Raw genomic sequence first — 26,601 nt, 5'->3', positions numbered from 1 at the left:
GAGAAATTGAGAATGGGATGACACTAAAGTATATATATGTAAATAAGATGATATATATATATATAAATATATTTAGAATTTAAATGAATCGTACAAATAGTATATGAGAAGTTTAAAAAGAGAAAATAAAAACAAGTGTAAAAATCAAAACAATATTAAAAAAGAAGAAAAAAATAACGCAATTAATAAAACGGATATTTAAAATATATTGTTGTATATGTTGTAGTGATCATTGATTGGCTGCTGTTGTTGTAGTGCCTCCTACATTTCTAATGTTTTATTAAGAAAGTTTTCCCTATTTCCGCTTTAAAGTAAATTTTTTTTTCTTTTTCTTTATATATTTTTTTTATGTATTGAATACATGGAAATTATTTTCGTAAACGCATGCGGAAAACTTTCATCGATAGCATTAATATTCAAAATTAATACAGATGTAGTCTTTTTATTCATCTTTGGGAAAATAACTTTTTTCGGTTTTCTCATTATTTCCTTTATTATTGTTTGCTTCACTGCATCTCTTGTTGTTGTTTTCTTTCTTCAAGATTTTACAATGTGTAATTTTTGTTATTTTAAAGAAGACACACAAAAGTATATGTAAATGTAGATTTTCGTATATACGTACGTGTAGCCAGGGAAAAAGTGCTTTCCGTATAATTTTTATTTTTATTATTATTATTATTATTATTATTTTTTTTTAATATCAAAAGGAATGATATATAAAAAAGAAGCCTTACTTATGTCGAATTCTACCTTACATGGGACCATCGACATGGCTTACTTTTAAGCGGAAATAATAGAATGACCGCATGCACAAAAATGCTCCGATTACAAAGAGGGCTACGTAAGCTACGAAAACGCCCGAATGTTCCTAAAATTTAATTAAAAAACCAATATCTATTGAAATATATGTACATTTTTTTCAGTCTTACCTGAGCATATCTATATGTACCCACTGTAATACCGATGCCGAACAATAATACCAGTAAACCAAATACAGCAAATATAATGCCGCGACCGCAGGCGAAACGCGAGCCCACCGAAGACACCTTACGACAGTGTGGACAACGTGCCAAAGAATTGTGAAATGTATTAAACTAAATAGGGGACCATATAAATCAAACATTTTTTTAAAATAGTTTTTAAAATTTTGAAGAAAAAAAGCAAAACAATAGACTAACCAAAAATGTATCGGAGCAGTGACCGCAAGTAACACGACACATACCAGGCATTGTGGGTACCGGTGGTGTTACAGGACTGGGTGCCAAGTTGATAATACGCTTGCAATTTGGTCGTGGACAAGCGATACGTTGAGATGATGATTTACAAATCAGTAAACAATTGCAAGGGCAACGCACATATTTCTTGCCCGGCGGTGCATTGCGTATAGGCTATAATAACAGTCAGAACAATAATATCAGTAACAAAAATGCATTAAATTACACAAGTTTGTATGCTTACTGTTGCTTCATTGCAGTGAGTGCATTTGACAACATGCTGATCACGTTTCGTAGCTATGTCGATCATACTCTGACAAACACGACAAGTTACCATAGGTACTCCACCAGTGTTACCTTGCTGGTATGGTGGTGGGACCTCATCAGGACCAATACAGGGCACATTGGTTTGTGAAGCATTGCCTATATATTATAAGAGAAGAAAAAAGAAAAAAAAAACACAATAAAATATACGAAATTATACAATCATTCGCCGAGGATAGGGTGTACTCGACATGATATGCTCCTAAATCTTTACAAGTTATACACATTCCTGATTAGCGTATCATTTTGCGTTGATTTATCATTGCCCTTTTCCAACAGAGAAGAGAACTAAAATTCAAAGTTTGAATTTGCCGCATGTTTTAGGAGGTGAGAAGCTCACTTTATATGTCTTCCTATCTATCATCTCGATTCAAATGTCAAGTATCAAGTAAAACTAGTTCGACCTAACATTAAAGACCTGAGCTACATCTCTTGCACAAAAGGCTCAGTGTTCTCATTACTTTCATCAAATTTAACTGTAACACGCACATACGTATATGCTGTTACTTTATGAACAAAAGAAAATTCAACAGCTCAGACCTTATGATCTTGCATGGTCAATAATTTTTAAATTATTAAATCTAGCGATGGAAATTATACGCATCTGAAGATATGTCATAAAAGTACATGAAAATTATCTTTTTTAATATATGATGTTTTTTTCATCACAAATAACGGAAAAAATATTAAAAACCTGAGGAGTTCAATCGAAATAATGTCAATGTTAATATAAAAGAATACAACGTCTGTTTATATGCAGTAAGCCGATGTCTGTACACTGTACACAACGAATATTGTGTAAATCAGAAAAAACAAAAAACAAAAAATTTTTATTTCAACTCAACAACTTATGTTATCATGTAAAGTAATAATAAAAAAAAAAAAAAAGTGCATGGAATAAAAAAAATGGAAAATGTCTATCTGGGCGTTTATAATTTCACTGTAAAGAAGACTAAAAATATTTCTTTCATAAAAGCGACTGGAACAAATGAAATATCTGTACGAAATTGAAATAGAATTGTTTATAATTGCTGGAGACTTCTCGCATAATATATGCAGTAACAGAAGCTATTGCAAAATTTGCCTTTGCTTGCTTAGCCCCGTTTTCCTACAATAAATATTCGTTCACCCTTGCGATCTTTATAATCATCTCGATACGCAAACAACGGAACGTTTTGCAGCAAAATTTGAATCGATATATACATAATAACGCTGTAAGAACGCAAAGAGAACATTAGGATTATGAGCAAGAATATTAGTAAGAATACATGTTCATCATTTACATTTCGTTCTCTTTAGGGGAAAAAATATCAAAAAAATTGTAGATGAGACCGTCTTTACAAGGATATGGAAGATATTTTTATCGCAAATTTTAGATTAATATCAGTCCTAGATATATATTTAACGAAAGTATTCGCGGATCAATCATACTTATTTTTGCTTTAAATCTTTAGTGGGTCGCGTTTTTGAACTACCATCTGCTTTAAATCATAACTTAACATAAGTTTTTTGCCAAATCATATCTACTACATTAAAACTTAATAACTTGCCGTTCATTAAGACTATGTAAACAAAGCTGCACAGGTATCGCACATAAAAATAGAGTTCTGCTCACCACTTAGCTATCATTGACGAGTATACTTGTCATGAAGAAATGGTAATATTTTGTGGTATAGCGAGTATACTCGTCGAGTGCTCGTACACTTAATTTTTAGGCACACACAATTTAAGTGCACATTTTTAAAAGAGGTCGCGACATCTAACTGATTAAGAGATTTACAAACAAAAAAAAAACAAAAAAAAAAAAAAATGAAGAATTTACATCGATTTTAAAATATAGTTTAGTTTACACGACGTATAAAAAAGTAAAAAATTTTCATTAATTGAAAGAAAGCAATTCATCCAGCAAGAATAAACGCGAATGTATGAAAATTCTCGGGGACACAAACACTTACCTTAAAAAATTTGAGATAAATTGTAATAATACTTCAAAACTAACTGCATTCTCTTTATTATTATTTCAATATTTCGCGCTGTATCACAAATTGCCACTTTAGTGCTAAACATTCACGATCCATGCTTTTGACACGTCGCTTTTGATAAAAAGATCGATCGTTGATCTCATCAATTGCGATCACCTTATCCTTACCCTTTGTCGAACTTTTTCAATTGTTGCAATCTGTCATGCATAAAAGTCCAACTGGCAAGTTCATAATATACATTATATAAATCAAAAGGTCGATATGTCAATTTTTTGGGGCCGTGTTCACGCCAGGAATACATTCTCCATTCGAGTACATTAATTCCTTAGCAATGTATGTCAGTAGTAATGCGAAGCTTAGTTTTAGGAAGTTCCGTAAAGCTGCATATCATTTAGACGCCGCCCTCTTGTCAGGTTTGTGGGGAAATTTTTAAATAAATTGTTTTATTATTTCCCTATGAGTCTGAAGTGAGTCTTATTTACTTTTGCGGGCAACAGTTTTATCAATGAAAATAGTTTTTTTGTTCAGAAAATGCAATAAGGTCCTACTATACAGATTAAAATCTTTAGAAAAACTTATAATTACTCTAATATGTAAAACAATCCAGAAATGAAAAAAATCCTATTTAAAAACATTTTCTTGTGCTATTTTCATGACCAGAGCACGCTCTATACATATAAATCGACAAAGCGATAAAAAAGAGAAAAGATAAGGGTAAATTTTTAAGTGTAATATTTTGTTTACAACAGTGCTAAATAATGTTGTCAAGTAATACAAAAATCCTTTAATTATATAGTTTAAAAAAATGTGCTATTTATGTGTTCACTGTTGTATACACTGAATTTCAGCTTTTTATGCCGAATTTTTAAGTAATAGAAAGCTCAAAACATTGACAGATAGACGGACCAGTTTAAGTGATTACGAGTTTAGCATACCTCTGAGCAATGTTGTGACAAACAAATAACACCTTTTGAACAAATTGGTATTTTTTAAAGCGCACAAACACTTGCAAAAAATGTAGTAAAATGTTAAGATTCTCTTTCCGTCCTTTAAAAAACTGCTACACTTAATACGAGGAAAAAAATACTGTGCCAAAACGTTTATTACAAATACGTATTATGATTATTATATTTTTCTCCAAAAGATTCTAACAATTATTTTGAACTAAATCTAACTACAAGCAAATTATTTCGTCCAACACTAACATCGTTTCTCCGGACCATCATACAGACAGTCACATTGCATGCGCTAGTCTGGCCGGCAAAAAGATATTAGCTGCAGCAAAAGCAATTATTTGGTAAGAAATCGTGACCATTACCAATCAAATTTGGCCTGCTATATTATTTTGTTTACAGAATTCTTTCAAGTAGAAAAGAAGAAATTTTCTAAAAGTCGCGCTTTTTCAATTCATGCTTTTCATTATAGTTTTTTTTCTTCCTTCTTTACTAGTGAAAAGAGAAAGAATGCAACAAGAGCCTTACAAAGCCCCTGTACAGTTTATGTTGAAAAGATTTTTGTTAAATATATGTAGAAGCGATATCATAAAAAAATGACTCATGTAACTAACAAAAGCAAATTGTTAAACGACTGGCAAAGACTTTCCCCTGAAACTTTCTTGCATTCCATATAACTGATAAAGGATTGTTATGACTATTCAAAGATTTTGATAAAAAAAAAATAAAAAAATTTAATCCGGTTTTCTTATGGAGTTGTTAACGTTTCTGCACACAATCTCGTTTCTTCTTTCTTTCTTTATTCTTAATAATGTTTATTATCTGCTCATAAGTCCGTAGCGAAATTCGAAAAACTTTTCAGCTTCAATATTGAAATTATTGTCATCAGTCTTCATAATCTTCAATGGCAATGAGATTCAACTGACAATACTTGCATGGTCACGGATCTTAATGGATATTTTTTCAAATGTCGACCATAAATTTTAAATGCTTGGACAAACAACTGTAAAAGAATATTGCCGAAATTTTGATGCGAAAAGATGCATAGACGGAATTTCAATTCTAAAGCTTCCATACGACTCAACACCAAACGTTCAAATAAACTCGAAGAACTCTCATACGTACAAATAAGCAATGCATTTTTACTAGGTATGCAAAATTTGCATAATATACGGTGTCAGCAGTTAGGAGTTATGCGAGACCAAACGAAAAAGTTGAAATTATTGAAAACTATGCAATTTTAACACTTATCGGGTTTCCGTCAGACTTGGTCTGATTAAGATCTCAAGAGGTACAGCAACGTTTAAAAGCTAACAAGAAAATAACGTACACATATTTTTATGCATGTTTCACTTAACCACATCACTGAAAGATTTACTATTATTTACGACATGCGGTTAATGAACTATAACAGACAGATATTTTCCCTTAGTAGGCTTTATATTACAGCACGTAATACTAAAGGTGTAAAGCAAGCGTTTATGATTTTTGTATGGAAATAGTAATTACCTTCTGCTGGAGGAACTTCTCCTTCTCCGGGTGCTGTCGGAGTAGTAGTAGTGCCAGCACTTGTTGAACTGTACGCAGAGGTATCCTCATTTTTCAATAAACTTTGTTTTTCCGGATTATTAACCATTGCTTCTAAAGGCAAAAGTCACGCAAAATTCGTTTTATACGTAAAAATATAAATAAAAATTTCGGCAAAATGTTTAAAGTTTTACGCTAACAAATATCTTGCTGCTTATTCAATTGTAAGTTGCACTTTCAGTAGTTCGATACTTCCTTGTTAACTAGAAGTAAAGAAGAATGAAAGAAATTTCAAGAACGGCAAGTAGTTTTTTTCGATTAAATCTCTAATTTTTTTCCATCTTTGTCTCTCGTGCTTTTTACGAAATGGATGCCATAGCCCAACGCAAATTCTATAAAATAATAGCAATTTAATTTAAGAAAAACTTGCATACTCTATTTACGCGTAAAAAAAAAATCGAGAAAACTTCTAAATATCATTTTATCTTCCACTATAAATGAATAAATATTTCAACAATTGACTTCTTTTTTTTCAGCAAGTTACCGAAAGGGGTTTAGATATTCATTTTCATTTTCTTTGTTCCTTTGCCGTTTTATCGTCGTACATATATGCACAGTCCATTCTCTTTTAGATTTCTTTAAGATTTTTACTAAACATTCACTGATTTATTGCTATTACTTTATATATTTATGGTTATTTTCCAATTTACCTACTACTTTTTTAAATTATTATTGTTTTGCAAAAACTTATCTACCGAGGAGTGAGAAATTAATAAAACTGCACAATTGATTCTTCGCGAATAAAAAACTCTTGCCGATACAACGGCTAAAGGTTGCCACAGTTTTAAACTCCAAGATACTTTTTCACGGAACAAGAAGTTTACTTTAACGTTTAACTTACATATGAGGTAATATATACAGGGATTAATTGATAGTACGAATTATTTGACGTATGCAGTAAAGTATTTATTGTAAAAATTTTTTTATTTGATTCTAATAGCTAAAAAGATAATTACTATTGCTACTGTACTACGAAATATTATCTATAGTAAACACTTATACTGACTTCAAGCAAAAGTTGTAAGATTGCGCGCTGCTCATTAAGAGAAATACAGACACAAAAATAAGGAATGGGTATTTGCTTGTTAAATAGAAACACTATCATTTTCAACAGCATTTTTGCGGAGTCTACCAATAAGTCATAACTTTATTAGGACATAATGTCGAGTAACATCCTTTACAATGAATGAAGAGAAAGTTCAAATGATTTATTTCAACAGAAAACCGTTAACATTCTCGGAAAGGCGGGACAATTAAACGATAGAGTGGGGACAATAAAGAATAAACGTCAAGAACGATGAGATCACATCAACAAATCGTACAATCTATAGATATTTATAGATTTTGGCTTTACGCCGATAAAATTTTCGGTTATCTTAGTTGACATCTGTCAGTCTCATAACAGATTAAACTTTAACTCCGTAACGGCTTAACTAACGCAGGTTAATGCACGCGCACTTAATTCAGCATTTATCGCAGACAGATATGTAAGCGTATTCTACAAAAAGGTAATATAAACATATTTTATTAAAAGATAATGTAAGCATATTTTATTACAACTAAGCTCATATAAATGATTAATTATTTCACTGGGGTAAGTTCAGTTTAGTTTTGTCTTGACCAACAGCAGCGTTATCCGTTATTTGAATTCGTGCCGAAATTCATAGTTTCATTTAAAACGGTGAGTTGAGCGCCATGGACGGTCCAACCATTATATTTTTTTAAAGCGAGCCAACTTGTTCGCTTAGCTTCTATTTAAATTATTTATTCGATATCTGAAGGTTTTACATTTTTATTTGCTAATTTGAAGTTAAAGTATTGATGTGAGTTTTTTTGTATTTTCACATAGGATTCATATAATTAAAAATAATGTTTTAGTAAAACAATAAATTTATTATAGAACAGAATTGCTATCTTGCTTTTACTCACATCGCACCGTTCGTAATAAAAGGTCATTACGTTAGTATGGATTTATTTATTATTTATCTTTATTTATTTGTTTAATTTTTTTCGTCTTCAGTTATTTATCGATGAAGTTTACCAATATTTCGAACGTGAATTTATCAGCAACTCTGTCTTACATCGGAGTTCGCTTTATTTAATACGATATTATACAAGCATGTGCAAATATTCCAAACGTAGTAGTAGTATTTCATTCTAATTTTACCTTTGTCGACTTTTATAGTAAATAATCATTTAAATAATACGGGAGAGAAAAAATTCTAAAAAGTAAGTTGTTGTGAAAACATGTAATTAAAAATGCAAAAATAAATAACGATGAAAGTCAAACAGCAAATATGCGTATAAAATTTTTGATGATTTCATTTTTGCCTTGAAAAAAGATATAGAGGGAGAGGAAATTCGTGTCGTCGCATAGGGAGACAAAATGGTATTAGACAAGCAAAATGGATAAATCTTGTGAATTAAATATGTGTGCGTGTTGTGTGATAATAACAGGAAAAGTCAACAACAAACCAACAATACCATTTAGTTTTAGATATTGACAAAAAAAGAAAAAAGAGAAAATGTTTTGAGTACTTCAAGAAATTTTTCATTTCACTTTTGCAATTCAAAAACTCGAGAAACAATTGATTTTTCCATATCATTAGAAAAACATTTTTGGTTTTAAGGATTTTATTCGCAGTTTAATTACTTGACAGTTTTTTTTTTTTCGGCTAGAAATTATAACGAAAACATAATAATATTGTGAAATTTAAAAAAATAAAATTAGGGGGTTGGCTAAACGACGAACTCCAAACAAAATAAACCAGGCGGGAGCAGACACGGCAAACCAAATACGTTTTAATAATTTCTTGTAGAAGACATATAGAGCAAGAATTTTGTATAAAATTGAAAAATCGCGAAACATTTACGGAGCCGCAGTTCATATGCCCTAACGTAGCGAGAAGAAATCTTGCGAAAAAGAAAACCCTTGGCTGTACTTCTTAGTGTACACATACATATAGAGAAAATATAAAAGCTAATACAAATACATACACATTATTTACGCCATGGAAAATCCACCGTTGTTTAATAGTGTTGAGGATGAATGCCGTTATTGGAAGGAAAGAGCCAAGCTTTTTCATAAAGAGTAAGTTGTTTATTTGAATGGAGTACTCATATGCAATCTTGAGATAAGGAAAATTGTTCTTACGCGTTGAACAGATGGACAGATGTTAAGCAAGAATTTGACGAGTTTGTCGAGCAGTCACGAGAAATGGAGGCCGAAATGGATGCTAGTTTAGAACAAAAGCTTGCTGTAATTAAAGATCTCAAGTTGAAAATTTCGTCATTGGAACAGGAAAACGAAACGCTTAAGGTATGTCATTCAAATACTAAAATGGTGTTTTTTTTGTCTTCGTTCTTGTTGTTTATTTTTTTTTTTTTCTAATCTTATTGTCTCTTCATTTCACTTAATGTTTAGGATAAACTTGATTCTCATAATGTAGAATATGCAAATGTGGAAAAGCAATTGGAGAATATGAAAAAGGAACGTGATTCAATGAAAGAGTACCTGCGCCAATTGGAACAGAAAAATGATGATTTGGAGCGGGCACATCGTATATTAAACGAAAGTATTGTCGATTTCGAGAGGATGCTTGACAAAGCATACGAAAAAAATGCTTTACTTGAAATGGAAGTGGATGAAAAGGAAATATTACAAGAAAAATTGCAAAGACTAATGGATGAGACAAGGGGTGCGTAGTTATACAATAATATTAAATGGGTTTTTAAATAATTCGGGAAAGCTTTCCTCATTTTCACTTTCGTTCATTTCATTAAACAGATCTTAAACAAGAACTGAATGTAAAAACACGTTATTCCACCAACATTTCTACCACCAGCTCAATTACGAAAAATGGTTTAACAGCGAGTACGACTGATTTGACTTGTACAGGCATAGTCAATGGAGAACTCTTAGGTGATAATACGCAACACATTACCAATTGTAATAATGCCGTTAATCACGTGACCAGCAACGGCACAACTATTATCGAATCAACCACAAATATTAATGAACATCAGCAGCTGCAACAGCAAAACCAACGCTCATTAAAAAGTAAGATATGTCATTCGTTAAAACAAACTAAACGTGCTTTTAAAACATACAAATCATGTCGTAATTAAATTTTAGTGTACTAACGTATTTATCAACGTGTAGTCAAAAAGGATTTTATATTAAAATCTTTGTTTCAAAAAGGGGCCTTATATAAAGCTATTGTTATATCAAATGTAATCAATGGCCATTTGAGCGTGAAACGAAACTTTTTCTAAACATGCTTTGTATTATATTTTTGTGTTTCACCATAATTATCACCATAATCATCATCAGCATCTCATTGCTATATATTCATTTATTTACTTATTTATTTTTGTAAATTAAAATTTGTAAAATTTATGAGAAACAAAAACATTTTAAGGCAAAAAAACAAATTAGAAACAATAAATCAATTTTGTTCAATTATAACAAATTCTTTTTCATCTGTTCAACGCAACTCATCTATTTTGTTTATTCATTCATTTGAAAATTATTCTTCGCCGCTTGGCAAGAGAGGATATATTGTACAATATTATTAAGTCTTCTTTTTTTTTGTTTTTGTAAATGTTTGCTGTTATCTTAACTATTATTTTTGTTATTTTTCTTTTCTTTTTTCGTCCGATTCATTTAGGAAAACCCTATAATGACCCGGCTAATATACTTAATGGTAATGCTATGTCAGCCAGTTCGCGTACAACAGCATTAAACATTGTTGCTGATATGCTCAGGAAACTCAATGTAAGTTTCTTCATTAGTTTATACATACATTGCTCTTCGGAAAGTGTTCGCTTTTCTCCTATTGACCGGATTTATTAAATCATTTGGTTTAACATGCTCTTTTAAGGAATGCAATTTCTTATATATATATATTTATATGTGCTAAATGACAATTTCATTTATTACAATAGGATCTTGTTACGTAGAAACACAGGGGAAAACTGAGTATAGTCTTGATATCAGTATAAACTATTGCTGCATTTTAGCTATGTTCATACAATGTGGAACTGTTCCTTTCTTGAAATTATAATTGCAAAGCTTGCTTGGAATATTACAAATTTCTTTCCATTTTCTATTCTCATCGGTTGAATCGTCAGGTCAACTTAATAAGCTAAAAAATTTTCACAAAATTAGAGAAAAAACTTTTTTCTTCTTGGTGTTGCTTGTGTTGTTTTGTGGGCAAATTCATTAGTCTTTCATTGTTTCATACAGGTGCATATATGTTAAGCTTTGAGGATCACGTTATTTAAAAGCGTTACTTACAAAAGCATTTTACATTTATATGACTGTCATATAATTCCAATGAAACTTGTGTTTTTGTATTTCAATTTGAGCGAAGCAATCAAATGCTGGTAATCATTAAATTATCTCTAAGCAAAATATAAGTCCTTTTTTGTTTTTTTTAAATTATTGACAAGTATAATTAAAAAAAAATACATTGGAAACCATTTGTCTGTTATTGCATACAAAACACAAAGATACGGGCTGATTTTACGTAATATTTTTTATATATTATAAAATTATCAGAGAGTTTAAGCAAAGTCTAAAATGATCGTCAGGCCATAAACCGGCTATTAGTACCTGTTCAGTGAGCACTCCAACGTATTTAATTTTCTTCGCATAGTTTTGAGGGAATCAGCTGAAAATATATCTCCACTTGTGCAACTCTTGCAAAGCTTCAACAAACACAATATGAGAAGAAAGGCGGACATAGTTAAATTCTAATTAAGTTAGAAACGAATTCTGAAATAATAAGCATGCTGCGTTTGTAGGGAAGAAGAGAATGTAGAAGTTCGTATGGGAAATTTCATAGGCAGAATATCCATAAACTTCTCGAATTACTTGACTTACTAATGTTGAGATTCCTCTGAATGGTTAAGAAGGCAGTTGAATAGAGAGCGGATCTGCATTTACACCGATAGTCAAGCCACATTAAAATCTCTAAAGGGGCGAGTGGTAACAATAGGCCTTGTAACATCTAGGCTTGTGTTGGAGTGCCTTCCAACACGGAATGAGCCGGACAGGCGCAATGATGTGCAACTAATACGGATGCCTGGCCATTCGGGTTTTGAGGGCTGTTGACTGTTTAAAGAACATGGAAGCCTGAGAGACCATCTTTGGTCCTGAAACTTTCTATGACTTTCCAAGAAGCCATATTAACAAGCTGGCATCGCAATGGGCATAGGAAAAATCGAATTGCGGCTGGAAGCAAGGTGCAGAACAACGGCCGATGAAAAAGATTCATAAAGTCCTCCAATATGGCACATAACTTACGTTTAGTCACGGATTTCTGCACGGTTAATAAATCCCCCAGTCACTATATGAAAAATATGGGAATGTCCGATGCCGATTCATGCAGATTCTGTCAAGGGACGACAAAAACCTTACATCATATTCTGCATGAATGTGAGGCCATTTGCAGAATCAGACTCCATGTGTTTGGCGGGGAATTTTCCAAGTCGAACACGATATGGTGTTCCGATCCAAGGAAGGTGACGGAATCTATAAAAATCCTAAAACCTGAGGGCTAGGGGCATGGGCCGAATAGGACAGATCTAGGTCGCGTTACGACTTGCCCAAGCAATTAATAATAATAATGTTGAGGTTGTGATTGAGTCAATTAAAATATCGATATGATCAACAACAGTAATTCGTGACTATAGCGACGAACATCTTAAAAATCATAAAATCTCCCATCTCCCCAAAATAATTTCGCAAACTCCGTACATGTCGCATATTCGTTTTAGAATGATGTGAAAGAAGCAGGAGTAATGGATAGAAAATTGCTTCTTCTGAGGCAAAAGAAACGACTTAGGCGAATCCTTGAAGCTTTTTATTATATAATAAGGTTAGCTTTGCAAAAAAATATTACCCACCCAATTTAAAATGAATTGAAAATACATTTTGGAAAAATTTTATAAAAAATCGTTCCTCTAGTAAGAGAATGAAAATAACGTAAAAAAAAGTAAATATACTTTAGTGAGATACGGTTTACCATTAAATTCTCTTTACCATCTTGTTTAATACAGACATTTATTTGATGACTTACCAAAAAAAAGCTTTCTGAGGGGAGCGGTCGAGGAGATGATCCGATCCGAATCATTATGAAGAGTGTTCGTCCTTTTGTCTTGAAAATTGTGACCCATAATCGAAAGTCAACAACTTTCGAAAATGCGGTACGATTTTTTTTTGTATTGCATCGAATCCTTCAAGCGACACGTTTAAGACCGACTTTTCCAATTTATACGAAAAGTCGCCTTTCAACGCAGTGCTGTAATCTTCATCGATTACTATGCATGCTATGGTCTGGCCAACATTTTCATCTGCAGACATCATATCACTTCCTATCGCATCTCTACTTTTCTAGTTTATGATTGCGTGGATTTTCCGGAAGGCATCAATCGCTTTGCATTTTTTGCCGATATATTCAATTATTCGCTTGTTGTTGAATTGTTCAATTGTGGCAGTATCAGCTTTCTAAGTAGAAAGAAACACTTTTCCACTGAGTTTTGTTTTTCGATTTTGATAAATATTCGTATCAGATTTTAGACCCATTAGAATAGATTAAATTTCCTTTGTTATATCCATCACTGAAGAATGAAGTTATAATCGTTTTATTTTTTTATAATATATGTAACAGACAAAAGGAAGCTTCTAAGATCCTCTAAAGATGAGCGTGAAATTTTGAATTGATTCAGCCCTGTCCGTCCGCCTGTGTGGTGTGATAAATAAGACAGAATGTTAAAAATTATTTTGCCGATTCCTTAAATGCAGATATATTTATTATCTGTTTAAAAATGTGTTAATTCTGAACAAAAAAGTATGTAGGATGTCTTGCCGTGGTGGATGCATTTTTTCCGAGCAATACCATCGATGTGGGTATCAAATAAAAGAACTTGAAGAGGACAATGCGAAAAACTGAATGTGACGTATTAGTTCCAAATTGAATATCTCGGACATCACAATGCAGTGAACAAATTCTTTCGTTACGATACCGTTGACATGAGTACACCATATAAAAGGATCTGGAGAATAATTCTAAATTAATTACGTTGGTTGTCACGATAAATGGATAAATGTTGATACAAGGTATCAAATGAAAGGAGTTGAAGAGTAGAACGCGGTGAAGTGTGTTAGTGATAATTTAATTAAATAAAGCCTTGGGACGTTTTGAAAAACACGTTTTCTCACATATTAAGGTCTTATGTGGCGGGTTGGCGAGATTCGGTCACCGTCGAGTATAACTTTCCTACTTGTTTTATCTAAGAATGGCCATGCCCACTTTCAAATCAATAGATCAATGGGTAGTTTAGCGTTTTACAAACAAAAGGACAAGTTTTGTGTGCCCCTCACCTTGGTGGTGGATATAGAAAATATTGTACAGATTCTTTGTAATAGTTATACAACAGCGATATAATTCCATGATCTTATTTCTAGAATGAACACTTAATTATGTGTTGTTTTAATATTCATATATAATTCTAACTGCATCGCCCTGTCTTCTAACTGTTTAGTTTGCTTCTATTAAATCTTATTATAACCTTCGCTATTCATTCATTCTCACACACATATGTATATGTATAGTAACTAATGGAAAGCAATAATATTTAATTAAAAAAAAAAAAAGAAAGAAGGAAATAAGTAATAATAATAATAATAATAATAATAATAATAATAATAATAATGAATAAATAAATCAATCAATCATTTATGCGCATTATTTCAATTTACATATCTTCCAGTTGGATAAAGCATTGTTATGTCCACAATGTCAAAGATTTCGTTGCATTTGTTTGCCCATCGACACGTCATCACCATCAAGCACTACTATCTCTAATAATTCCACAGTCATGAATGTACAAAATGTGAACGCAATATCCACAGATTATCCAGTCAGTCACACAAGTGTCGTTGGTAATGAGCTATCGCAACCAGCAAATGTCAACGATGATGATATTGTAGCTTTGCGAAAATGTCGTTCCTCTTTTACACAAAGTAGTACAAGTTTAAATTTTAGTACAAATATTTTTAAACGTTTCGCTGAACGTATCAGCGGTAACGGGACATTCCCCAATATCAGCCTAAGGACTTCTTTAGTTAACAGTAACGGTAGCGATGAATTGTAATAATTAAATATTTAATTAATATTTCAAAAATGGAAAAGGGTTTTTTTTACATCATTTTTTTTTTTTTTCTTTTTTTATAATTATTTTATATTTGAATAAAGGTTTTATATTGTTAAAAATATTCTTAAAAAAAAAGGGATTTTTAAACGTTCTGTTTATACCCATCACCGAGGGACGAGAGGTAAATTCATTTTTACTCAGCATCAGAGACCCCGCAGAGTGTATATATTCTTAATCAGCATCAAATTCTAAATCGATTTAAGCATGTCAGTCAGTCCGTCTGTGTTATGTCTGTTGTAAACGACAAGAATAATGGCCTTCAAATTTGGCGGAAACATTGGAAGCTCTCGTACGCAAGTCGACATTAAACATGGTCGAAATTGGTCGAAGGACACATACACCACAGCACCACGTAAACTGAGAACACCTCCGTTTTTCAAAGGGACAGATAAGTTGATTTTTTGCTCATTACTCATAATAAATATACAAAAATTCGAACGCATATTCTGTTGGCGATGCTGTAGCTTTTGCGCAGAAAAATGCAAAAAAGTGGACCACGCCTACCCAATATTATAGTGTATCAAATTTGAATTATTTTTCCTTTACGATACCTTTATAACGTGCAGAAGCAAGCTTCAAAAACCCCATAAAATGTACAAATTCTTGGCCAGCTACAACCCTTGAATGCACCTAATCACGTGCTGTCTGTTTGTCTGTCTATCTGGCTGCTTGCGTAACTTTGTAAAATTTGTGGTAAACATTCTCTCGTTAGCGAAAATGGCATATCGGCTAAAACTTTGCAGAACAGTTTGGAATTGATGTAAATTTTTCGAAGGACGCGCCTACAATGCCCACATGCCTCTACGACAAAGGCTTTTATTTTGAAAATAGAAGAAATCAAATTTTATTCTTTTAATTCTTTTGTCTTTTTTTTTGGGGGGGGGGTAAACGGTAATGGGTATAAAAGATTCGGTCCCGACCGAATTTAATTTGTTTACTTGTTTTTCTTTTCTTTCTTTCTTTTTTGTATTATTAACAATTAATTTCTAATATCAGTGATAAAGTCGCATTCTAGGTTTCGTATGTGGGAGCAATAAGACAAAGTGGTTTTTTCTGATAAAAAAATGGAAGAATAAAGTATATATTTTTTTTTGGCGATTTCCAATTTTTTCCTGTATGCGATTGGTTTGTCTTGAACAAAACATGAGGAGAACAAGGCTTTGACGAAAATGTTACTGTTTCTAACTTGTCCCGCTTAACTCAAGCTCGTCCCATTTTCGCAGTCATTTTCTGACTACTTTCTGCTACTCTTCAAGGATTCCGTTTTTACAATTTTGAGAAGATTAGCACCAGGCCAACGAGCATAGGTTAATTGCCTTACGATCTCGCATTGAGCGAAAATATTTGTAATCTAGTGAATCCTGAAGGTCATAAGCGAAATGAATGCATTGGCCTGCTAATATATTTCAATTGCTATTCTTCTTGTTATCTTTATTCCGATGTGAATATCCGGGGTGTTACGTCTATTAGTATTGGTCTAGATTGACGTGCTCAGTTTTATTATTTTAATTTATGGGCCATGGGTTTTTCTTTCGTTTTTGACAAATGAAACTTTCAAAGTTCCATATACTATACAAAAGGCATATAGACTGATATAGAATATCAGTGGACTTTTGACCAACGTTTGCAAAAGAGTAAAAAAACGGTAAGTGTACACATGCTAGCTACGATCAATTTAGGATCGTTGTAAGTGTACCAACTATTTGGGGAAATGAACCTTGAGGGCCAATAACATAATAACGGACAAGTATATTATGATTGTACGGAGAAGTGCTAATAATGATATCGATTGTGATCTCTAGCTAGTCTATAATTTGTTTCGGGCTAAGCAGGTATTCTGTGTTGCCTAAAGTAAACGCTGTAGCAGATATTCATTGGTAGTTTGACCTAAATATTCACCGAAACTAAATGGTAGTGATTAGTCAACGGACAATACTTTACATTAGGCGATGGCCGTTTAAAATTTATTTTAAGACAAATATTTCTTATATTGTCCTCTTTGTCTTAGTTTCGATTTTTTTTTTTTTTTTCTTATATATCTTTTTGTATGATAATCTTTTATTCGGTAGGCTATGGAAACGAAATTGAAGACCTACCGAGAGCAAGGATCAGGAATACAACCGCGTCAATGACAACCGCTATGTTGCAGTACCGCAACACAATATACTCTGACTGCAAGCACATTAGATGATGAAGAATTTAATGATGAATTAAAACAACAAGAACATCAAGAGACAACTACAAGATTTATGGCTACAGCAAAGGGCACACTAACACTAGCACCACCTTTATCTACACTCTAAATATGAGCAAATATTTCAAATGCATTAACAAAAAAATTTCAATTCCATGATGATGTCTAAACGAGCTTGAAAGTTCGTTAAACGCGCATCTTCAACGAACGAAAAAGAATGCAAACCATATTATATATGTGGTACGTTCACCAATGAAAAAAAAAAAAAAAAAAAAAAACGAAAACGAAAAATAAGAAAACTAAGAATATGATCAAAATTTTTTTACAAATTTTTTTTTTTTTTAATTTATTATTATTTTTTTTTTATCCCTTAAATTAAAATCGATTTCATCAAAGAGTAAATCAGAAAAGAACGTAGAAAAAAAAAAAAATAAAACATTTCAGAAAGCATAGAGTGCCTGCAATATCTTGTGTTTGTTTGTATCTGCATTTTTGTATAAGGACTCAAATAAAACACAATTAAAAAACACACGAGTAGTAGCGTAAGTGTAGACACTTGTTATCACTACAAAGAGAAAAAAAACAAAACAAAAGCAAAAGCAAAAAAAAAAAAAAAGATTCATAAAACAAAAGATAAAATAGCTAAAGCAGAAGAAGAAGAGACTTTAATTCATTAAGTAAAGCTATTTCGGTTTTCCACATTCGAATCGCCCGATTATAGGTTAAAAATTGATTGCTTTCTTTCTAATTTCGATTATTAAGGTAAATAATTTACGTCCTTTTTTAGTGTTTAAAAAAACGAAAAACGAAAAAGAGAAGAAATTTCATCTTTATTACACCCAACGTCACCCATAAAGAGGAATAATAAACGTAGCTTTCCATAGCTTTCTATTTATGAGACTGCGAAAATATGCGACGGACATCCCGGACACTTTCTGATTATCATCATTAGAGAGACTCTCAAAGCAGAAATATACTTTTAGTGTACAATTAATTAGCCTAAGATTCTGAATTGAATTTGTTCGTTTGTTCGTTTGTCCGTTTGGCACAGTCGTTCGAAATCGAAAACTCATCACCGAGTTTACACTGAAAGTTAATGCTCAGCTCATTCATTTTTAGTTTAATATCATTTTTTAAAAATCTTCAGACCTTTGAAAATGGGCGTGACTGGCCCCTAAACACTTAAAAAAAAAAAAAAAAGCTGAAAAAATCTCAAAAATACGAAATATATATAAAATGTTATTATTAGTTATTTTTGTTTTTAACTTATAACACTAGAGATGAAAAACTGCTAAAGCGAAAAAGCTAAAAAAAAGCGCCAAATGAAAAAGATCTAAAAGGATTTAGGGTGGTGGGCATCCACGATTCGCTTTAAAGCGAATATATAACATATATATATATATATATATTTTTTTTTTTTTTTTTAGCTAATCTAAGGTATAAATAAAACAAGAGTTGACAAGTACTTGTGATTTGATATTTATTATGTTTTACTATATTTATATAAGTGCCCCTCCCCCTTTCCAAAAAATAATGCATATGCTGAAGAGCTTTTTTTTCTACAAGAAGTAAAGATGTTTAGTTATTAATTTATATGAACATACACAACTATACACACACACATACACATGCATACATACACACAAACTTGGAAATCTATTTTTTTTTTTTTTTTTCAAACATTAATGAAATGTTTTTTTGAGATGCTTTTTTCCAAATGAATTAAAAGAAAACCATCATAAAAATTAAATGTTTTTGAAATAAAATTAAAGTGAAGAAAATGTAGAATATAAAAAAAAAAAAAAAAAAAAAAAAAATGAAAAATTTTTTTGCAGTAAGTGTAATAACATTAAAATGTAACCTATGTAGACTCTCTCGTTCTCTTTCCCATACTGTCTCGGTCTCCTACACGTTAATACTGTTGATTTTACAAAAGTAAATAAACAAAACCAACAATTGTGTCAACATTTGAACTGAGATGATTTAAATAAAAAAGAAGAGAAAAAATATCCTAGAGGCAAACTGAAACTGGTTTTTTATTTATATAATTAACGTGGACTCAATCGAAAGATAGGAAGATTTGAAGTCGATAGCTTTCTTTTTCACGACCTGGAAAATGTTTAAAACAGACATTACGCAGATGGACAGGCGGACGGCGGACCTGCTTAAATCGATTCAAGCATATTCGTCTGTCGGTCTGTTCACCTCCGTCTATAAAAAGTTGGGATATTAATCAATTTCTTACTGTTAACACATGGTGACAGATCACAAGAGGGGGGGATCCGTCACAGCCCTGGTATATATGAGAAACTGTTGAAATTGGGGAGAGGACTATGTAATCCTTTTGGATCGCCTTTTCGTGGTGTTGCTTTTGTGACTCTCACTACCGAGAGTTGCATAGTTTACGGTAAAGAGTTTAAGAGTTTAAGGATTGCTATCTATAACCTGGCGACAGGTTTTTCTCTTGGAAACCTAAGCGGTGTATCGGAAGAGGGCTCTCTTTTCTTCCCCTTCTCGTTCTCTTTTATGGAAATCATCGAACACAGGATAGTCAGCGATATTTAAGAGGAACGGGGCACAGTTGGGTGTGTACTGAGTGATGACAATCTTGAAAGCATTATTTCCTTGAGAGAGGGCAGTTATTGGACGGCGTTTCGGGACGTGTGGCGTGGTCTAAACGCAAGAGTGGCTCTGGCTGCGTGCAGTAATAGATCACCCAAAGCTATATAGCATTGTGTAAATTGTGTAATAGAACGATAAGCCATGAAGTAAATGTGTGTCCACGAAGGTCAGGTTGCCCAAAAACCCCTGCACTACCCGTCTGCCTATCGGGATGAATGCCTTCTTATCTGATTGCTGGATACGGCCCTTCGCAGAGTATCATGGTGGTTGCGCTTACCCCGAAGTTTCGTGGCGAACTATTCAAAATGTGTTTCGATAGGCCTCGATGCATACCAATAAGCGGGAAAATGGCTCACACCTATTCATTATTTCGGTGCCTCACGAGTAGTAGGGCCCCCTTCAATGCGGATTGCCCTAGTCTTGGAGGGTCGTCAATTATCGCTTGTCAAGATAACTCGTGTGCCATCGTGCGCCATGAGATTAGGTCGTCAGCACGATATAAAGAATTTGTACTGGAGTAGAGTAAATCTCATATCTCTTAATCCAAGTAAGTGTAAGAAATTGTCTTTTTATGTAAAGGTTCGCCATTTAGGACCACATAGAGAAGAGATGGACAGATTATAGAGCATGTGCCATAGATTAGTTATAGATTTGGTTATGGTTTTCGATCCAAAAATGCCCTTTAATCTGCGTACATACATTACATTGTAAATTAAGCTAGATTTGGAATATTTCGCTGATCAAGAATACTTGTATGTATGTGTATGTTTTACAAATAAATCTGGTATACTCACATCCTTTGTCGGCGATAAATTCCTTCATCATTTAAATGAAATGAAAACAATTCGATAATAAATGCTATATGAGTATGAATGAATGTGGATAGACGTTTTAGTCAAGTAGAATGACTGACGAGGAGATTAAATAATTTGGATTTCTAATCTCATTACGAAATAAAACATTTTCGACGTTTGTACCTACGTTACGGAAGCTGAATGAAAATGCATAAGTTATTCTTTATTAGTATTAACAATTAATTTTCCTCTTTATATTACATAATAATAATGATAATTTATTAGTTAAGAAAATGATGATAACTTTTTTTATTTTATATAAATTTAGATTAAAATGAATCCTGAAGCCATAGATGCAAACGATAAATTAATAGCTTGTTTGATTATAATATTATTGAATGAAAGATAATGCATGATTATAAATGTCTCCTTCAAGTTCTCTTTCGTTAGTTATCCGCTAAAGTCTTGCGAGTTATTTTCAATCGCTATGCTATTCATAAAATTGGGCAAGGATTTGTTGGCGCTTTTCGCGCAACCGCTATGCGTGCGCTCATTATCTTTGGTTGACTACAAAAAATATCATATAGATAGATAAAGATCCATATAAAACTACATACAAACAATAAATACATAAGTGCGTGTATATATGTGTGATTTGTTTGTTAAAAATGTAAATTTATGTATGTAAACGATTAAGTAAAGAAAATTGTGTACATAACAAAAGACAAGAAAATTTAAATCAAGACAATCAACTTACAATTAACGAATGAAAAAATAATAATAAGAAAAAGAAAAGAAATTAAGAATAGATTGAATGATGAGAAGTGGATGAGGAGAAAAAAAAAAACCCGTCATTAGGTTTAAAAACTTGAGTAAAAATTATAAAATCCGATTTTAGTTTATTTGTTCTCATTGAAGTAAATTCTCCCTCGTATTTTTACATGTTTTATTGGCTTTTCTCTGATATATGTTAAAAAGAAAAAAAAAAAAGAAGAAAAATTCTATTGCTTAGAAAAAAAATTATAAATAAATATTAACAAATTTGTAGTTTTTCTGGTGTTGAGTTTTAAAACTTTTTTTTTTTTTTTTTTTTTTTTTTTTTTTTTTGCTTAAATTTAAAAATATTTATTTGTTGTTCATTTCTTTAGAATAAAATTTGAGAATTTTATAAAATTAAAATACACATTTAAAATTAGAAAAACTTGAAAACAATGTTTTCATAGATGTTGGAATTCTTTCCAACAGAGCTGAGTAGATCAGGGCGGGTATGGGAAATGCGGTAGTGGAGGTGTTTACGCAATTGACGTGACGGTTGTTAGGCTGTGTGGTTAGTTATAATCAAAAAGAAAACAAACATTGTTTTTGTTGATGTTGTTGAATAACAAAAAAAAAAAAAAAAGAGAAAAAAGAACTAAAATAAAATTATAAATCAATTTATTCGGTGATCGTTCTTGTGGTCTCTTGGATGAAGACTTGGGAACCGGGCACAGTTGAGGTGGTAACAAAGGTGCGATGCTTGGCGCGAACCATATTCAAATTGGTCTCTGCGACTTCAGCGCGTTCTTCAGCTGCCTCCAATTCACGTTGGAAACGGCGCACGCGGGTAACAGATTGTTGAGACATGCCCTCCTGCAGAAAAATGCAAGACAACAACAAAAAAAAAAAAAAAGAGAAAAAATCCAATCAAATGTTTATCACAATTTTTCAAATGATTGATTGATTCTTGCCTGTTCACTTAATTGGCGTTTAAATAGATTGACCTTGGCGACGGATTTATCCAAAGCCTCTTGCAACAAGGCAATATTTCGTTGATCCTCTTCGCATTGCACCATCACTTCTTTGACAGTGCGTTCCTTTTTCCTCAAAATCTTAATAGTTTCGGCGTGTCTTCGCTTCTCCTCCTCCAATTCAAGTTCTAAATCACGTACGCGCGCCTCCAATTTGCTAATGATACGTTTGCTACCAGCCACAGCATTCAACTCGACCTCTTCCAAACGTACAGACAAGTTCTAGCAAAACCCAGTTATAATGTATGAAAAATTTTTTTTTTTTTTTTTTTTGTTAATTAAGAAAATTTCGAAAAATGTTATACTTTACCTTAACTTCGACTTCCAAAGATTTCTTAATAGTTTCCAATTTCACAATACGTTCTTGTTCTTCGTGGATCTGTTCAATGGTATGCTTGAGTTCAACCTAAACAATAAAACCAATGGCTTCTTCAGATTCTTTTACGCTCATTTAAGTTTTAAGGTGCCATACTTACCGAGACCTTCTGGTAGCGTTCATCACTGATACGCAATTCTTTAGTGACTTCTTCATAATCGGTAGCCACCACAGACAATTCCTGTTCCAATTTCGATTTCATCGATACCAAGTTTACATTGGTTACGTGTAGTTCATTAATGCGAGTTTGGGCCTCCTCGAATTGTAATTCAACGGTACGCTTAGCGCGACTAGCACTATCCAGTTGGGAGCGAACCTCTTCCAATTCGCCGTTCATGGAGGCCAAGCGACGTTGGGCGACACCATACTGATCCAAAGTGGTCTGCAACTGACGTTGAACATCTTCGTAGTGGGCTTGCAATTCGGTCAATTGCAACGATTGCTTCTTAATAACCTTCTGTAAGTCAATATTGGTTTTGTTGGCGACATCCAAGCTCATTTCCAATTCGGTGATCTGGATTTGCAACTTCTTCTTGATGCGTTGCACTTCGGTCTTTAAACGGGTTTCGGCTTCAATGACGCGAGCATTCAATTGTTCGATTTCTAAAGCAGTCTGCTTGCTATTTTCATTATTTTTAATGAAATTAAAATATTATTATATAATAAAATTAATTTATTTATATATTTTATAGAATTTGGAAATTTATTAACATTTATCCATAAACACTTACTTTGAGGACTAAAACTAGACTAAAACTTTCATTGGCATTCAACTACACTACAAAATTTTCGACTTGGAGTTTTTCTAATACTCCCTCCTATTATTACACTCTACACCACTTATATATATAAAGGTACAATATTACGTTTGTGCGAATGTGTGCAATACATAGATCCAACCTTTATTATCACTTTCTGAATCAATTTAAATTTGCCTGTCCTTCCATCCAGGTGTCCATCTGTCCGCTTTGTTCTTTCGTGTTCAACTAAAAGATATTTCGATGCATTTAACATACTGGCTTGTTTTGCCCTAAGGACCAAGGACCCATTTCCCACGTAACTCCTTATTTTGAAAAGTCGTTACATGAATAACTGTATTAAGCGAACGGGCATAGAATATTTAGTAGTGGACTGTGGTGGGGTTTTTAAAATATTGAAAAAAAAACTACAGATTATAATGTTGGGCAAGCATGGTCCACTTTTTCCATCTTTGTACTTTACTAAGTACCACAGCATAGCCCATAGAATATGTGGTGACATTTTTGTACATTTATCTGCTGTAGTTTATGAGTGAAGAGCAAAAGAACAATTGTTTATTATATTTATTTTTGGAAAATAGGGGTGTTTTGGACTTATATGGTATTATAGGCGTGCCTTTCGAGCGATTTGGGCCAATTTCAATAACAACCTGCATATAAGGTATTCCAATGTTTCTGCCAAGTTTGAAGTCGACAGCTTCACTTGTTTAGGACACACATTACACAGACCGAGAGGCAGAAATGCTTGATTCAATTCAAAATTTAATGCCGATCATTGTGGGGTCTCTGCAGCATCCTTGCAGACGCTGCAAATGAATTGAAAAATCGCAATTTCCGTCAGAGCTCTTCTTTTATAAAATATATATGAAAAGATGGAGGAAAGATATATTTACCTTCCACATAGCCTTCATAATCATTATCTTAAATCAATGAATTATCATTGAAAAGTATTTTGTTAAATGCATTCATGTCATTCAATTAATCGAAATGATTTTTGCATCGGCCTTACTTAAACAGTGCCTCGATCAAATTTAAAATTTTTTTATTTAAGTAGAACGATTAAGAGCAGCAATATATTCTTAATTAAGAAAAAAAATTAATTTTTTCTTTCATAAGAGCAATTTGTAATCGGTTTCTCATAACACGCTCGTCTGATCATTAATAAGTTGGGTTAATTGTGTTTGCTCGACTTGGTAACGTAAGCACTTTTGATTTATCCATTTAAGCCATTAATAAGAAGGCACGCATTAATATTAATATCCCTAATGTACGTAGAGTTCAATACTTTTTCCTTGGCCCTCAGCACTAATTTAGTTAAGAAACATTCTTGTGTGTTGTACAGGCGTGAAAACATTATTTGTCTTTAGCTTAAATGTGATTGATTTTTACTTTATTAGTATGATTTTTCTGGGGCTACATTGTCGTCATTATTTCGTTACTTATCTTATATTTCAGATACGGAAATAGCGAGCAATCACAAGTCACAACGCAGTCACAATTATTTTTTTGCGGTTTTCGTGACACGTTAGCACACTGGTGTTTTTTTTTTTTTTTTTTTGTGATATCGATATTGAAAAGGTTTACTGTGATTAGACAGACAAGAAAATACAATTTTTCGCTTTATGAGTAACGATTGGTCACATACCGGAATACGGCTGCTCCAGTAAATATTAAGAATTTTATCTTTTGGACATGCTATGTTACTAAATAATATCTAATTGCGCTTGTGCCTAGTATCTGATCAATTGATATTCGAAGATGGTCTTCTCTTTATTTTTATAAAGGGAATGAAAACGTACCCGTCGCCTAATACTGTTAATACTTTAAAGCTTTAATTTTTTTTTTTTTTTATACCCATCATCGGTGTATAGGAGTGCATGCGATTTCTCTTTGCATTTGTCTTATATCCTTATATGTGTTCAAGTGAATGTGCATATAAAGATAAAAGTCGAAATTTCTTATTTAGCATGAGATTCGAAACGTAGCCTAGATTAATCTAAATGTACCTCACCGCAGATTCTTCCACCTGCTGTGTGTCTTTGCTAAACTCATAAAATAGAGACCTAGTATATATTATTCTCAGTTGAAAGCGGCAAATAGACGTTAACAATGGATCTGACCTGACCGTGCTCGGCAAAAATCTAACTTTGCAAGCTTTAACTGAATATTTCAAAATAATATATTATTACATTAGTCTCACATAAAAGCTTACTATGTGCATAATTAATGAAATAATCTCTGTCTTAAGGTCAACAAAATTAATTTTGTTATTATTTGGCAAAAATTGATGTGGTTTGTAGCGATTCTAGATCGATTCAATTCCGTGAAGTAAACGAATTCGTACTTTTCTGTTAATTAATTTTGTAATTAATTAAGATTTTGTACGCAGACGTGCTCCGCTTAATTAATTCGTTTAGTTCGTAACATGTTATGTCGGAACCATGCTTTACATGTATCACATTAAGCCAATCTAGTGATTAGACTTATCTATGGAATATTTTTATGATATCTATCTGTGCCTAATCTAAAATGACTAATTGTTTTGTTTGTGTTTGTTGGCGTTGTAATTATTTTTATTGTTGTTTTATTTATTTATTTTTTAAGGCAAATTTTTATTGAGGGTATTCTATAAATAAACATATGCATAATGCTAAAAAACCTCAGACATCGAAATCAGTAACCAATAAAAATGCTATCAAGAATTTATATACAACTAATACAACAACAATGCCTGATGCTTGCTTGCTTGCTTTGCTTATATAGATGTATGTATGCATAGGTGATAGGT

At 32.4% G+C, this 26,601-nt stretch overlaps 3 protein-coding genes across 6 annotated transcripts in view; 1 reads left to right on the top strand and 2 right to left on the bottom strand.

Annotated features, from left to right (window-relative positions):
- Window positions 1-525: 525 nt before the first annotated feature.
- Window positions 526-6,818, bottom strand: LOC119631391 (type 1 phosphatidylinositol 4,5-bisphosphate 4-phosphatase). 3 transcript variants are annotated; one of them, XM_038023546.1, is made up of 6 exons: window positions 6,711-6,818; window positions 5,983-6,263; window positions 1,459-1,637; window positions 1,179-1,388; window positions 930-1,094; window positions 526-868 (listed from the first exon to the last, which is right to left on the bottom strand). In XM_038023546.1, the coding sequence occupies exons 2-6, from the start codon at window positions 6,107-6,109 to the stop codon at window positions 752-754; spliced, it is 798 nt and encodes a 265-aa protein (XP_037879474.1). In that variant the 5' UTR covers window positions 6,110-6,263; window positions 6,711-6,818; the 3' UTR covers window positions 526-751. The 3 variants fall into 3 exon arrangements, with proteins under 3 accessions (XP_037879474.1, XP_037879476.1, XP_037879475.1); XM_038023548.1 differs by having other exon boundaries at window positions 6,715-6,818; XM_038023547.1 differs by lacking the exon at window positions 6,711-6,818 and adding an exon at window positions 6,545-6,642.
- Window positions 6,819-8,272: 1,454 nt separating this feature from the next.
- LOC119631670 (nuclear distribution protein nudE homolog) lies at window positions 8,273-15,235 on the top strand. The gene is made up of 6 exons (XM_038024075.1): window positions 8,273-9,151; window positions 9,226-9,379; window positions 9,485-9,758; window positions 9,848-10,120; window positions 10,731-10,837; window positions 14,839-15,235. Exons 1-6 carry the CDS (start codon window positions 9,072-9,074, stop codon window positions 15,220-15,222), a joined length of 1,272 nt encoding a protein of 423 aa, XP_037880003.1. The 5' UTR covers window positions 8,273-9,071; the 3' UTR covers window positions 15,223-15,235.
- Window positions 15,236-22,263: 7,028 nt separating this feature from the next.
- Window positions 22,264-26,601, bottom strand: part of LOC119631968 (paramyosin, long form) — a 31,256-nt gene continuing 26,918 nt past the window's right edge. For both annotated transcript variants that reach the window (XM_038024616.1, XM_038024617.1), the window contains 4 exons: window positions 23,156-23,675; window positions 22,990-23,085; window positions 22,620-22,901; window positions 22,264-22,521 (listed from right to left, as the gene is read on the bottom strand). In XM_038024616.1, the coding sequence (XP_037880544.1) occupies window positions 22,327-22,521; window positions 22,620-22,901; window positions 22,990-23,085; window positions 23,156-23,675 (1,093 nt within the window). In that variant the 3' untranslated portion in view covers window positions 22,264-22,326. The remainder of the gene's footprint in view (window positions 22,522-22,619; window positions 22,902-22,989; window positions 23,086-23,155; window positions 23,676-26,601) is intronic.

Source organism: Glossina fuscipes, unplaced genomic scaffold, assembly GCF_014805625.2.
Source record: "Glossina fuscipes isolate IAEA_lab_2018 unplaced genomic scaffold, Yale_Gfus_2 1, whole genome shotgun sequence".
Classification (NCBI taxonomy): Eukaryota; Metazoa; Arthropoda; class Insecta; order Diptera; family Glossinidae; genus Glossina; species Glossina fuscipes.
The sequence above is the reverse complement of the archived record's forward strand: the minus strand, read 5'-3'. Positions and strand labels throughout refer to the sequence as shown.